We start from the raw sequence: 15,527 nt of genomic DNA, 5'->3' as shown, positions 1-15,527 counted from the left end.
GGATGGCCGAGCCCAGAGAGTCGTGGTAATTTAATTAATAGATTAACAACGTTCCTGAAGATAAACAGCACAATATATTCTTGAACTGATAAATTAACTTAGTGTTTTGTAAACCATAGAAAACCGACAAAGTCTGCTAGTCGTCTGTGCAGTCCACTAGTCTCACCCTCCATAGTGCTTTCTTCGTTTCCTGACAGAAGTCCTTCCCGGTCACTTCATTTTAGCACTATAGTTGCAAGGCATTTGTGAGAAATTTTCGAAAGCTGTGTCACTGGACAGATCCTCTAGTCTGTCTTTTAGTCAGTAGGCATCTGGAGTGCACAGGGCAAAATACTTAATCTGGCCCAGCAAAATGAAACATAAATTGACACTCAGAATGATATATGGCCCAATTCATGGCTTGCAAAGAGGGACAGACTTCTGATTGGTTTTTCATTTGCAAATTTACTGGGACTAGGGAGTTTTGAGCTAAGACTTCTTTTCCATTTTCCCTTCTTCCAAGCCAACAGCACTCTAAGGTGTAGTACATACAAACAGTGTTGTAGTAGTAGCTGTGCAGGTGTACAGCTTTTCCAGGTGTATGGCAGTTGCATCCAGACCCTGAACATGTTTGGATTTTGACCAATACCTCAAGTTCTGGTTTGGAACAGAAGTATGTTAAAAATCAGCTTGACAGGAGGGAGTGGAAAGAGCAAATATTCCTTTGCTTTGATTTCTAGTATTAAATTTAGACTTCAGTCAGCAGAATATGAACCAGAGCTAAGCATTCTAGATTGGACTTTTTTCAAGCCTAAACAGAGTTGTTTGGCTGCAGGTGATAAAAACTGCAAAGTTTCAGTGCAGCTGAAGGAATCCTTTCCCCAGGGTCATGGACAGTTTCACCAGCTAGCCGAACTGCTACATAAAGGTTTCGGTTTCTTACATGGAGACACAATGGGCATCTGATGCCTGTGTAAGTACTGGATATTTGTTGCAGTTTCTAAAACTTTAGGGAAAAAAAAAAAAAAGGTAATTATTCTTCTCAGTCACAGTACTTAATAATAGGCTCAGATTTCTCACTGAAATTCTTGTGTGCTGTATGAACATAGCAAAAGGAAAATCAACCCTTATCCCAGAGAGCTCACAGGCTTGTATTATGGTTAGGTGCAAAAAGGAGGAAGAAACAAACCAAAGAAAAGAGGAGGATGAAAGAAGAAGGTTTCAGGGAAGACAAACATTGTGTGGGTGGAAAGCAGTAATTTCATCTCACTGCTCAGCTATAGAATTTTTAAGTCTTATCAACTTACCATGTCTTCTTTTCGAGTTAACAGTAAATCTTAAAATTACTTCAGTGAATGCAAGATTAGGCTTACTGTTTGATAAAGTTTAAAAGCTAAGTCAACCGAAAATTGATTTGAAGGCTGATCATGAGTGTACTAGGCAGAAAATTTTCTTTTGCACTCCTAGGTTTCAGTTCTTGGATGGGAACAAGAGTAAACTCACTTTGAAGACCTTATAAAAGCTGTCTCTGCAAAATCATTTTTGCTTTCATCTCAGAAAGAATATGATTCAAACAAACCACATTATACATTCTAGTTTCATAATGTTGAAAAAGAGTAGAAGTCCTTCAGAGAATCTGGCACCTAACAGTTGTTGCCACTGGAGTTGCAGACTCTACTTATGTAAAAACCTGCCAAAATATTGATTTTTAAATACATACATTTTTAAGCCTTATGTTGACATCACAGCTTTTCATTGGAATATAGGTTTCCCCTGTTCTGGCTCTCATGGCCATGCCACACCACTTAGCAGGCTTTAAACAAAGTAAGGAAGGCAGATAAACAAACTTGGGGAGGAACAGATTGTTTAGCTGAGATTTTAATCACGGCACTGAACTCCAGTGGATGGAGACAATGCTGCAAGAGCCGGTAGTTCTGAGTTCTGCAAGGGTAAACTCTGAAGTCTTCATCTTGCCTTTGAAAGCTTTCCTCTACACCTCTACCAGGACAGGACACAGAGAGAAAATTAAGGAAGAGTCCAGGTAGGAGTCTAGGAAGCAGAAGAAGCAGCATTTTTTCCAATTTACTCATTCTATTCAAGGCCTCTCTACTACTGGGATATAAAAGGAAAATAAAACAAATAATACTTCTTTATGTAAGGAAGAAATAAGCGTGAACATACTGTCGGCAGAAAGGGACTATTAGGGAATTCTTCATGCTTTGAAGTCTTTGGATTTCAGATGGTGAGTAGTATGATAGATGGATACATGGTGCGTACAGCCCATGAGTGCATGCAACCTCAATCTGAATCTTTAAAGGAAGCATCACAAAGCTTTAAAGAGGACAAATGGTTGCATCCCTGCCTCCTATTTTAATGATGGAAGGCCTCTGAAACCATAGGTCATTCTAGGAAAGCCTGTTATTAAGTCATAGAGATCCTGCCTGCGGAGCCTCACTTCAGAGCCCAGCCCTTTTGTTTAGGGACACCGACACCTGCACAGTCTTTCATCTTGGCACAACTCCAGATAGAGGGTTTTTCAGTTGAGCACCTCTGCACACCCTTCCAATCACTGATCTCTGTGTCCGTGCTGAGGACGGATAGAGGGCCCAGCAGTCTAGCACATAAAGCCTCTTTCTATGTTTTTCAGACCTATGATAATTCAGAGCTGAGATAAAAATAATGGGCATTAGCAGCCACCATGGAGTCCTTAACTCCAAGCTTTCACTGTTACAGAACTATGAAATTCTTCTTTTTATGTGAAACCAACAGCAGCAGCCAGCAGACATTCCAAGAGTGGAGATACCACTAAAACACAAAACCAAAGCCTCAAAATGAACAAGACATTGGGCGGTTATTTTCATACTTCCATCTGTAGCCAGCAGGCACATTTTGGTCCTCTCACTTCACATACATTACTGGGGACAGGACCCCTCATGCTCAGCCTCTGGATTGAAGTCATGTCGGCGGATGCCTGTTACCCAGTATAATTCAGTAATAAAAGATCCAATAAATTATCAACAGCCACAGTCCTTGAGTAACCCAGAAAATGGCACTTGCCTGAAACAAAACAAGCTGTACTGCAGAGAAGCCTTGTGTCTTTAACAACAGCACCAGAAAAATTTGAGGACATGGGAAATCAGCCAAGTTGATGTACCTTTTCAAGCATTTTCAAAGCAAATATTCTCACTCTCTAGGTCAAAGTAGAGGTACCTGAGGATTTTGCTACTCCTTTGTAAACACAGTGGAGCTTTGTCTGCCCCTCACACTTACTATCCCCAGAGCAGCTGCTCCTGATCTGGAGAGGAATTCATATGGACCTGATGCAAATACAGTTTATGGAGTGCTGTGACAAAGCAACCTGGAACTGTGTCACTGAGGGGAGTTATTTTTGCGTGTATTGTATCATAAAAGCTTTACCTCTTAGCTTAGCTGGCTCCTGCCCTTTCTCTGCTGCACTAGTGCCACTGTTGGTGGAGCTGCACCCGTGCTTCAGCAGGTCTCCTAAACATCGCACTTGTCGCGTTGTCTGATCTTGCTCTGAGCAAGTCTGCAGCTTGGCACTGGTGACCCCAGCAGCTGTTTGGATTATGAGCAGTACCTACAAGATGACAGTGTTGAGAAGTGACTTCCCTAGGTCAAGCATTGTATAAACACACGGTAAAAGACAACACGGCTTAAATAAACAGGGAAAGGATGGAAGAAATCCTCATTTAATAGGTGGAGAATAGAAGCACTGAAATTCAGTGATTTACTTCAGATCACACGGGGACACACAGACGACAGGAAGCACATGTCACCAGAATTGTTTGCTGCTTTAAATACAGGATGAATTACCAGCACCTTTCCTCACACAATCTTAAAAATTATCACTTCAAGCTCTGGGAATTCACATGTGAGATGTTTAGGTAGGGGACGCTGGAGTGCAGCTGCAAATGCTGGGATAGGACAGAGTCTGGTAGCAGAAGGTGTGCGAGGTGTCTGCTGTTAACTGGGACTATCTAGCAAGAAACAGGGGATTGTTAGAGCAGGCTTCTTACCTGTTGTGCTTGCTGATAAGAGATTCACTGCCACTACTGTCTCTTCTCCTTGCTACAACAACTAACTTCTCACCCAAGTCCAGTAGGAGAGCAGCTAGTTAATGGCGGGAAGGACAACAATCCCTGACCCCGACAAAGACCCCTACAGCCCCCCTCAACTGGTTAGAAAAGGTCTCAGCTGTGTGGCCATGCCTCTTACAAAAAACCTGTGACCCTTCTGAGCCACCTCTGTAAAAATCTAAGCCTGGAGGAAAATTTATTTTAAGTTTGTCCTAGCAATGGTCTATTTTAATCAGGATTGTTGCTGTAGCTGGTTCTTCTGTAGGAAGGGCATTAGACAACACAAAGCACTCTGAACTGTCAGGTAAATTATGTTAAAATCACCTGATTGCATCCAGGCTTGATGTTAATATTGCCAGCTGCCGTGAAATCACCCTGAGTCACCCCTGTGAAATGTGTTAAAGAGCAACAAGGAGAGCTGTGTTCGTGTAGCACTAGTCAAGAGACTTTGTCAGAATAATTAAAGCATTATTGCTGCTACAAGAAATGTGCCTATCTCTGGGCCTTGTGGTGGGATATTGTTCAGATTGTCCCAGCCTCACTACCTGGTTTCCTGATACGTTCCCAAAGAAACATTGCACACACCTTCGCTGGCCTTCACTGCACACACCTTCACTGCCCTCACCCAGGTGATTTTCTGAGCAAATGATCTGCAGTCTACCAAACAACAAAAATCAATGTTTTCACTTGATGCTTTCATTTCATTTGCACAAAGGCCCACGTTTCACTACTGACTGATTAAATGTGGTGGTAAAAGGTACAGTCTTGTGGATCTCAATAACATCATCGCATCCTTTTGAGGAGAGAACACTTGCAGGATGGAAGAGTGGATGCATTTAAGAAGCAGCTTTCTGTATTGGGTTTGCATGACAGGGTTTTGTAGCGGTGTGCTACAGGGGTGGCTTCTGTGAAAAGCTGCTAGAAGCATCCCCTATGTCCAATAGACCCCATGCCAGCTGTCTCAAAGACAGACCCACCGCTGGCCAAGGCCGAGCCCATCAGTGATGGTGGTAGCACCTCTGTGTTAACATATTTAAGAGGGGGGAAAAAATTACCGTGCAAGAGACACTGTAGCCAGAGAGAGGAGTGATAATAAGTGAGAGAAACAACTCTGTAGACAGTAATGTCAGTGCAGAAGGAGGGGGAAGGAGTGCTCAAGGCACTGGAGCAGAGATTCCCCTGCAGCCTGTGGTGCAGACTGTGGGTGAGGCAGCTGTGCCCCTGCAGCACATGGAGGTCCATGGTGGAGCAGAGATCCTCCTGCAGCCTGGGGAGGACCCCACGCCAGACCACGTGGATACCCGAAGGAGGCTTTGACCCCATGGGAAGCCTGAAGCAGGCTCCTGGTGGGAAGCCACTGGAGCAGGCTCCTAGCAGGACCTGTGACCCTGTGGAGAGGAGCCCAGGCTGGAGCAGTTTGCTGGCAGGACTTATGACCCCGTGGGGGACCCACACTGGAGCAGTTAATGGAGAACTGCAGCCTGTGGGAAGGACCCATGCTGGAGAAGTTCGTGGAGGACTCTTATGTGGGAGGGACCCCAGGCTGGAGCAGAGGAAGAGAGTGAGGGGTCCTCCCCCTGAGGAGGAAGGAGCAGCAGAGATAATGTGTGATGAACTGACCACAACCCTCATTCCCCTGTGCTGCTGGTGGGGAGGAGGTAGAGAAATCGACAGTGAAGGTTTTGAGCCCAGGAAGAATGGAGGGGTGGGGGGGAAAGTGTTTTTAAAATTTAGTTTTTATTTCTCATTATCCTACTCTGATTTGATTGATAATAAATTAATTTCCCCAAGTCAAGTCTGTTTTGCCCATGATGGTAATTGGTGAGGGATCTCTCCCTGTCCTTACCTCAACCCACAAGCCTTTTGTTATATTTTCTCTCCACTGTCCAGCTGGGGAGGGGAGTGATAGAGTGGCTTTGGTGGGCACCTGGCATCCAGCCAGGGTCAACCCATCACACTTTGCTATAGAGAAGCAGATGCTGAAGAGCAGCTTCAGTCCATGGAAAATAATAGGCTTCTTTTGTTGTTTTTTTTTTTTTTTAAGCCTTTTTAGATCTGGTAAAAGTGAAGACTACAGGATGATTGCAAAGTTTGTAAGAAGTGTCCTTGTAGCCTATAGAGGTGCCTGAGAGCACCTCCAGTGTTAGTCCAGTGAGCAATATGTTTTCTATATGATTCCTTAGTTCTGTGAAGGATAGTACTGCAATCCCACTGCCTACCACCTTCCATCATTCTCTTGTTGCAGGTGAAGCCTATGTAAGTCTGAACTGGCAAGAGATCAAACTGTTCAGCTGATTGCAGGTATATTTAACGTAATCATTTACAGCAGCTCTGATGCTGTATAGCACTATGTGCTATGGGTCAAAATGGATATTTAGAGCAGTGATTCCAGAGTCTGGCTGCCCTCCTATGTACGTAGCTATATTCTAAGATTATGCTATTTTATGTAAACTGCCAGTACTGTGTATAGTATTATGATGTCCTGTTGCCTCTAAGGATTCCCAGTATTGTCTTCTGTTGCAATGAAATTCTGTAAAACAAAGATGAAAAAAATGATGCTGTATTTACAACCAATAGAACATATGAATACTTGCTGTTTGGTAGCATAATGAAACTGCTAACTCAGGGTCTAATTCTGCCATAACAAATAGACTGAAAATACTATTAGTATTGATTAGTAGTTGATAATAATGCAAGGTAGAGCTTATTCTTGACTGAACTTGACTGTACTGCATATATCTGCACAAATTTTTCTATTTATTCTGAAAATAAAGGCACATAGTTTTGCCATGTGTATTCGTAAAATTATGTGCTTAAATATTTTCTTGAAACCAACTTAATCTTTAATATTTCCAAAGCACGCACAGTCCATCGTATGTCCTCCCTCTCTCTCTTCTTCTCCAGAGAGAGAGGGAGAGAAACACATCTTTGTTTGTACTGCACATATATGTATGAAAAATAAAATTCCTCGCTAGCAAGTAAATACAAGAACAATGTTGCTAGCAGCTGTTGAGCTTAAAGCCCAGTTGAGAACACTGCTCTGTTATGAGCTCTCAATGTTCTTCTCAACATCAGTAATCAACATGCCAGGACAATGTATTGTAAACCCAAATGCCCAGGCCAGGAGACCACAAAAGCTCTTCTGTCTTGTGTGAGGGAACTGAAAAGAGGCTTTTACAGTGCTGCAGAACGTGCTGGCAGACTGCGCCGGGTTCAGAGCCCTCAGTGTTCTGGAAGAAGTTTATGTACAAGGAGGGCAAATCTTGTCTAATCTGGGGTTAAGAAGCTACTATAACTGTTATTTTAAAAATTGAGAAGAATCATATGTATGTGCTGAAGACAACCATCAGATAATTCCAGGCTGCTCAGTAGCTGTATGAAGTGCAGTAGCTGAGGAACTGAAAAGGTCTTTGAGCTCATTCCAGCAGGAGAAGGACAGCTCCTTATCTACTCTCACCTATCATTTAAAAACAAACATACACCTATTTTCTTCTATTTTATAGAATAGTCATTTCTACAGTCAATCATTTTTGCAAGCAGCAAGATACAAAGCCGAAGAGTTTGATAACAGCAATGGTAGTTTTTCTAAAAGATGAAATCACAAGCTAGTAAGCAACCAGATCTTTGATTTTCACCTACGTTTGTAACTTTCAAGTTGTTGGAAGGAGTTAAGCCTCCATTGGGTAAAATGGTACCAAAGTTAAAAAAAAAAAAACCCTAACAAAACACTTCTGATTGCATTGTTCATCGAAAAAGAAAGGTACCTACTGGGTTTTTTAGGAAGTTTTGCTAGACATCAGTGGAAGCACTGAGCAACAATATGTCAGAGAGAGGAAGATCAGCTCAGCATATAGAATATTGTTTTTTGTAATTTTATTTTAAATGAAATTACATTCAGATATAGCCCAGCTATATTAGCAGAGATTTAAACAAATGTTTAAAGCTAACAAACTCCTGTAATTAATCTCTTAGCTTCACAATTTGTCACTGATATTGTTTATGAGCTCAGACTAAATTCACTCTTTTGCATTACTCAGATTCAAAATCACAATCATGTTAAAAAAATACAAAAATGTCTAAAATTTCACTTTCCAACCTAACTTGTAAGAATAATAAAACCATTAAAATGCCTTCATTAAAAAGCCACCTTGACATGATTTACAGCTGTACAATTTGTTGTTTAAAACAAGCCATATAGGATAAATATTCAAAGCAGTGCTAAAGATTTGAAGCAGAATTTTTCCCACTGCCCTTATGTAGACTTTTTTGGCTAAACTACAAATAAAAACACTTTGAAAATGTATTCTTAAATTCACCAAGATAAAAAAAAAAAAAATCCAAAATAACTGTGTCTGGGAGGGAAGAGAAAGCCATATTCTGTGGTGCCTGCTCACCCTCCAAATTCCCAAGATGTGGAATGCTACTGAAAGAAGGGGTTTGATGTCCTTGATATGTGACTAAGGCCTGTGTAGAAGTAGAAACATCCTGCACCTGACAAGGTGAGCAGTCTGCATGCTGGAAAAGAACTGAGTACTGCTGAGTAAGGCAACTGAGACAAAGTTTGGCTTAAGTGCAATCTGGTTAAGGCAGAGTAAGTTTTTTTCAAGTTGTTACTATTGCTTCCACTTCAAATCACTAGTGCACTAGAATGTGTTTAAGAGCTTTGCTTAAAAAGACCTGGAGCTGAAAGCTGGTTCAAAGTGATAAATCTAAAGAGATTCATTACAATGAGCTAGACCGTCCTTCAAAAAACCTTTTTCAGCTTCATTTTCTTACAACTCCACCATCCGAAGCTCTAAATGTATGTACTAACAAGACAAACTAACGTGAAGCACAGGCTTCTCAAAATATCCATCCCTTATTTGCCCCCTGCAAGACAAAGTCCCCACTGTGGATCAGGCATCATCTGACATTTTACATTAATGAGTGTGGCAATATTTTGTCCTAGTAAGTAAATCATGTCCAGTCCTACCCTTGCAACAGCTGTAGAATTAGTCCTTTATCAGGTCAAATTCTGCACAAAATTAGGCTGACCTTAATCTGAAGGAATTTCTTTGGCATTAAATTGTATTTTTAAGTGAAGGCAGCATTTGGCCCATTTTAGCACATTAAAATAAACTGATCCACAGCTTCTGTTTGAGTAATTCATAGCTTAAACAACGTATTGGTAGCACTTTCCATATTTACTACATGAAAAGCCCCACTCACCGCATTTGACCATACAATTATCATTCATCCTTTCCAGTGCTACGAACTTCTAGGTTATTCACAGAAATATATCAAAGCTTAGGAAAGTGTAACAACAGATGCGTCATATCACATCTGCTTATGCTTAAGTTGCATAAGCTTATGCTTAAAAATATTAGAAAACAGCTGGGGTCTGGTCATTCTTTGGTTAGAAGCTGAAGCCTCCTTGGATAGATCAGTTCTTCCATTTGTTGGAGTCCCAAGCCAGGAACCAGCCTGTGAATGTCGGGGGTTCGTAACCCTGCTTCACAATTACAATGGGGGTCCCCTTATCTCTGCCAGAAGGATCCGTTTCAATATAGCGTTTGGCTGAAACCGGAGAAGAAATAAAATGTGTAATATATTAGTTCATTCCTTTGGTATAAAAAATGAATTAAAAGCCCTAGTGAAAGAACCCAGGGCTATTATAATACAGTGTTCAATTAAATTATTTCAAAGACAATGAAATGATCAGGTAATTGCTGATTTCTCCCAGCTGCCAGTGAAGGAATTTTCCATGAGGTTAAACCAGAAGGATTGTTGCTCTGATCAGTTTGTTGCCGTACAGCCGGGTTTTGGCTCTTGAACAGGAGAAAGCATTTGCTGGTGCTGTGCAAATGCACAACCTTCATTCCCATTTTTCCTATGTAAAAGCCAGTATAGTTTCCCTTGACATTGCATTGTCATATCACTACATCAGAAACTCAGCTAGGTAAGCCTAGCTGCTTCAGGGAAATATCTGCAAGCATTTTTAGCAAGAACTTTGTGAGAGTGGCTCAGCTATGTGAAATCACACCAGAGATTATGTGATTTTTCAATCAGGTGCACTCCACGTACGTTGTCTTGTTTTGTTCTACAATTGGAATTTCTTCCTCCAAATTTAACTCAGTGAAGGGCAGCAGTATAAGGATTTGAGGATTTGTTGGCACTCCCTTGACTATATACATTATTGTAGGGTACAGCTCTGTAGTTATCTGCATTTAAATTCTTTCTCTTTTCAGTGCAGTTTCTTTTCATGGAGGTCTCCTATCTACTCTTTAAAAAGCTCTGCAGTCTAGTAATGCTATCTTGATCAATTTTACTCTTCATAAACTTACAGATAAGAAAGGTACAATGAATTTTAAAGCACATTTAAAGGAGAAGGTTGTATTCTCCAGGATTAAATCCTAATAAGCTTAATAACCCTTTTAGGCACTGTAAACATAACTAGATTTCTTCTACATGACACTTTTAACTTCTTTAAATACTATTGATGCTACTTAGAATTCTGTCAAATTGATTTGATTTACCAGATTTAACGGATTCCTGTCTCTCAGTTTCATTAGCATCCTTCCCAATCCAGACAAAAACCTGCCAACAGGAGAGAAAGATTTAGCTCCTATGTTGTTATGAGGATGTTGCGTACAGCAGGTGAAGTACAAAATAGTTTATTTTCCACTACAGGAAAAAATATACGCTGTGAAAAGACTGCAGAGATACACAGATCTCACAAACCACAACTGATTTTTTTTCCCTTGCAAGAAACTGTAGTTCTGTTCTCTGAAATCTCACCGCTCTCTTGACACTGGAAGACTGGACCTTTACATACGCTGATGAAAGGAACTGTAATTACCTTTTCCATTAATATCTTTTACAAGTTACCAAGGAAATTGCTCTTTAGGCGTAGGTAAAAACACTGATCAGGACCTATCTCTGGTTTGAGCGCTGCATGCACATCCACAGTTGTGCTCTGTGACTGATGCTACCCAGGGTAATTGCTAGAAAGCCCACTGAGCAACCAACATCCAGAGCCTTGATCTGCAATCATTTCTTTTCTGTCAAGGATCCTTTTGGAAAAATTTCCCAGACTTCTTTCCTTTTTACCTGAAGGTCTGTAAGTCACAACCACTTTCCATCCAGCTCTTCCACCCACCTTCCCCCGTCACTCCTTCCCAGATGGACCTTGGATGTTCCTTCTCATTTCTGAAAACCTCAGACTTTTTTACTTTATAGTTAGGCTGAAGAAGACAAATAAAATGTGGGATCTGTGGCCTCCTCTCCCTTTCCCTCCAAGGGGAGAGGAAGGGTAGAGGGATAGTCAGTGAGAAACAGATGTGCTCTCTGCACCTGGAGTAAGTTTGCCTGTCATTCAAAAAGTTCTCAACATTTTCAGTGAACCTGGGAAAATGATGGGGATTGTTTCTGTCACCCTCTACCCAGTTCTTCTGAAGAAATCTGTGTAAGGCTCTAGTGTTTGTCCCCTTCTCTAGGAAGACTTCTGGGCAGATCTTGTGGCTTCTGAAAACCTTTTATGCAATAGCTGTCTCTCTAGAATTAATACATTTTAGTGATAAAGTCAGGACCATTACTGAGAGCCCTTCAGAACACTGCTGGGGCTTATATTTGAGCCTCCATTGGTTTTAGTGGGAAGTGCCTGCCATGGTCGCATATTATACTTGGAAATTCAATCATGTATATTCACACTAGCACATCTTATAACAAAAAAAAAGAAAAAAAAAAGAAAAAAAAAAAAAGCTCCCTCTGGTATAATTTAAAGAAAACAAAACCTCTTCCATTCTTACAAAGATTATTTTACCTCCCATCTTATGATCTAAGTGGTTAAGAATAAATTATCCTTGTTACCACAAAAAGCAGTGGTCAAGTACACAGCTTACCTCCTCCCAAGTATCCAGCAACATGACATCATCTTCAGCCAAATCATCCTGAGTGAATTCTCCTGGGACCTCCTCAATCTAAAAAGGGATATTATGTGTTTGTTTGTTTTGGTTTTTTTTTTTTTTTTTAATGATTTCTCAAGATATTCTGATTTTGATCAGACCAAAGATTTTTTTAAAGGGATAAGTCTAGAAGCTGGGATGCAATTCCTTTTGCTTCTAAAGGGTCAAGCCCCAAACTGATTTGATGAATGTTTCAAAGGTGTTTCACTGAAAGGAAACAAATTACATAATAGCGTGTCCTATAAAATCAGCTCTTAGTTTGTCAGAATTGATAGGATATCCTCAGGAGAGGCAGAGGTTTACATTGTAATTGTGACTATCATAAGTTGGGGCCGAGGTATGCCAGAAGAAAGGGACAAGGAAATTTCCATAGAGCACCTTGTATCAAGCAAAATAGATCAATCAGCTAATATCCACTGATACATTCATGCAGCTTATATTAATAAGGAAAAGAAACAGTTTTGATTTGCAGTGGGAGAGCTCAGCAAGCTTTCCAGTTACTTGACAATGGGACATTGCAGTTGACTAATCCATTAAGGATTAGTCCCCAAAGGAAAGGCAGACTGCTTGCTTCTTCCAAGGATGTACAGGCAGATAGGAAAGCAGTTTAATGTTATTCTGTATGAGGAGAGATAATAACGTAGCTAGTGGTCATGCCTCTACTTTTAAAGGACTGTCAAGAGTTTGGCTATGCTTGGTCATGGAGGAGTGCTAAAGGGATGGTAAGCAGATGGTGCAAAAGACATTCCTTTTCCCTGCCGTGTGTTATGGTCCCAGAAGCTCAGGGTGATCTGACCTGCCTATTCTGGTGAGCTCTAACAGTGGCGATTCTGTGCCTAGAGGAATGCTATAGGAAAGAGGGGATTTCACAGAATTTGGAGGCAATTTAAAACAAAAGCCAAACAAATGCATAGCTCCCAGCAGACTATTACAGAGAGCTTGGTTCCTATTACTGTATTTCACAGGAGTGTTTTAGGAGCTTGCTAGAAAAATACACTTTATTACTCTCATAAGATTTTTGAATCCTTATTAAAGGATCCTATTTGTTTTATCCCTCTCCAAATGAATGGGCTGTGCCTTAAGTAGACTGCAGAGATGGTAGCCGACTATGTCCCCTACCTAGAAATTGGTGCATCCTTGCCAAATGGTGACACAGCATTGCCCTCCCAGAATACAGTAAGTAATTAAGCTTGAAACACAGGCTTCATACGCAGTGCACAGCTCTGGGTATTTCTGCTAAGGAAATAAGTCTTTCTACCTCCCTGAGCACAGGCCAATACCTTACAGGCATAATTACATGTCCTAAATCTCTGTGGAAAATTTCAGGCTGCAAAGGATTTTTGGCAAGGGACATTTCTTTCCCTCACCACCACTATCAAACACGTAAGGGGCAAGGCACTGACCTGCACTTTCTCAGTGAAATGATAGCAGCCTGACAATGCTCTGCAAGAATACAGTGGCTTTTGACTGGGCAAACACCTTATCTTTTTTTTGCATTTGCAAGACTCTAGTCCCAGGCTGGAGCAGGCTCTGGGTGCAGACTTCTGCAGTGTTAGTTCTTCCATCCATCCGTTGCATTTGGATTGATTTAAAGCACCAAACCTCAATTCTCTAGTTCTTGCCAAGGACGGCTAACTAAGCCAGATCCCCAAATTCATTTAATGTCTGCTGATTCCCCAGGCAAAATATACCAGAAAATATGTAATTAAACAGAAAGGAAAGTATTCCTCATATACTCACAACAAATCTGCCAGTCTTATTAGAACAACCATACAGGCGAGGGGGATGATTTTCATCCTTTGTCAAGAGTTGCGATGAAGTCTGATATTTTTTTTTACCTCCAAGTGCTTTCCAGAATTCCTCTGAAAGACACAATATATAATTTATTCAGCAGTGGATTTAACATTTGATGGTTTAGCTTGTTTGATACTGTTTCAAGAATCCCTCAACAATATCTTCTTTGCTCTCTCAAATATGGGTGCATTTTCTTACAGTTTGTCCTGCAGTTTGTCAAAGTGACAAGATATCACTTGCAGACCTAGACACAGTAATGCACTATGTCTTTCTCCCCTCCTAGGCACTCAGGGTAAAGAAAGGACCACATCCCTCTGCAGCTCTTGCTGGTGTTCTGCAGACTTCCAGGGCATCGTACTGCTTGTGCATCAGCCAGTTCTGGATAGATCTCCCTGGTAAAATGTCAGGTTGGATTTTCAAAGGGAGAGAGTGAGCATATCCTTCTGCCTACTAAAATATATGATCACAAAAAACATTTAGGCTGTATTTCCATGCAGTGCTGTGTATTCTCAGCAGCCTATTAGCAACCACATGGCCTCATACTAACCTGGTTCCTGGCCTTCATTAATCTTAGCAGTCTGGCATTTAAGAACACTGGCAATGTATTGAGCTCCTTGTTCCTCTTCTTTGTTTGCTCCTTTTCCTACCCAGGTGTAGCCAGAGTTGTTTGGCAGTTTCAGAACAAAGACATCGTTGGAGTTTAGTGACATTGCATCAACATCAACCTAGATCAAGAAAGAAATAGTTTTATTCACCATATTTTCAAACCATGTGATCACAATTTTACATGTTTATATGAAACATGTAGACAGAAGTTAATGAGCTATACTTTTTTTTCTTACATTTTTTCCTAGATTTAAACTGATAGATACTTAGAAAAGAACAAAACTTGAGATGGGGAACTGACTTGAAGGGAAAAACTTAGGAATGTTTGGCAGTAGGAAAGACTATTTCATAAACGGTTGCTGATTTCTCGTCTATTCTTTGTCAGCTGAGTGTTCACTACACATTTTATTCCAGTTTTGCCTGAACGATGTAGATTGGTTGCAGCCAGTTATGGCATATGCTCCTTGATGTATTAAATAGGTTGGTCACACAGAGCAGTGGGTTTGATTTGGAGTTCTTTTTTTTCCTACCAGATGTGACCACACAACAAGATTAGTTGGAGAGGCTCATGGTGGCTATTCCATTTCCCATGGGGAACAGTTGGTTTACTTAGCAGGTGACTTTACCTCTGCAATCCTGGTAATGGCTGCCAGGTTCCTGCGGATTTGGAAGAGTCGCATGGGTGGAGCAGGTTTCTGACCTTCCTTCTTGGAAGTCCCATCCTTGTAGACAATAAGCGGTTTGGTTTTGAACAAGCTCAGTAAATGTGCGGGCTCTTTGCCTTGGCTGACTCGGATCTGTACATACGTAAAGAAATGCAATAAAAGAAACAAAAGGACACAAATTGTTATGTTTGGTCTTTGTTGAATAGCAATAGGGGATGTTAGCCAATAATGCTAAGTATGTTACCAAGAATGAGAAGTGGCAAGCTGAGAAGATCTAAAAATATAGTTCCAGACACATTAAAGTTAGAGCGTTTGTGAGATTTTTTGTCAATCATGCTGACACAAAGACAAGATTCAAATATCTAACATAATATCTATCTGATTAAAATGGCTGCTATCTACTGTAATAAGAAAATCACTCTTTTTCAAAAGAACTGTCATTT

The 15,527-nt window shown here is 40.8% G+C and overlaps 1 protein-coding gene across 1 annotated transcript; it reads right to left on the bottom strand.

The window, feature by feature from the left end:
* Nucleotides 1–9,348: 9,348 nt before the first annotated feature.
* On the bottom strand, nucleotides 9,349–15,217 carry LOC104469500 (adseverin-like). The gene is made up of 6 exons (XM_010084022.1): nucleotides 15,046–15,217; nucleotides 14,361–14,538; nucleotides 13,760–13,881; nucleotides 11,957–12,034; nucleotides 10,592–10,652; nucleotides 9,349–9,632 (listed from the first exon to the last, which is right to left on the bottom strand). Exons 1-6 carry the CDS (start codon nucleotides 15,097–15,099, stop codon nucleotides 9,499–9,501), a joined length of 627 nt encoding a protein of 208 aa, XP_010082324.1. The 5' UTR covers nucleotides 15,100–15,217; the 3' UTR covers nucleotides 9,349–9,498.
* Nucleotides 15,218–15,527: the final 310 nt, after the last annotated feature.

The sequence above is a fragment of the Pterocles gutturalis genome, unplaced genomic scaffold (genome assembly GCF_000699245.1).
Source record: "Pterocles gutturalis isolate BGI_N339 unplaced genomic scaffold, ASM69924v1 scaffold22320, whole genome shotgun sequence".
NCBI classification, from domain to species: domain Eukaryota; kingdom Metazoa; phylum Chordata; class Aves; order Pterocliformes; family Pteroclidae; genus Pterocles; species Pterocles gutturalis.
This window is presented reverse-complemented; position numbering and strand designations above follow the sequence as displayed.

Excerpts from the sequence above, each read along its gene's own strand:
- LOC104469500 (XM_010084022.1), bottom strand. The coding sequence starts at position 15,099 with ATGCGACTCTTCCAAATCCGCAGGAACCTGGCAGCCATTACCAGGATT. Across the intron at positions 12,035-13,759 it reads ATAAGACTGGCAGATTTGTT|ATTGAGGAGGTCCCAGGAGA; the intron begins GTGAGTATATGA and ends ATCCCTTTTTAG. Across the intron at positions 10,653-11,956 it reads TGCTGGATACTTGGGAGGAG|GTTTTTGTCTGGATTGGGAA; the intron begins GTAAGCTGTGTA and ends TCCTGTTGGCAG.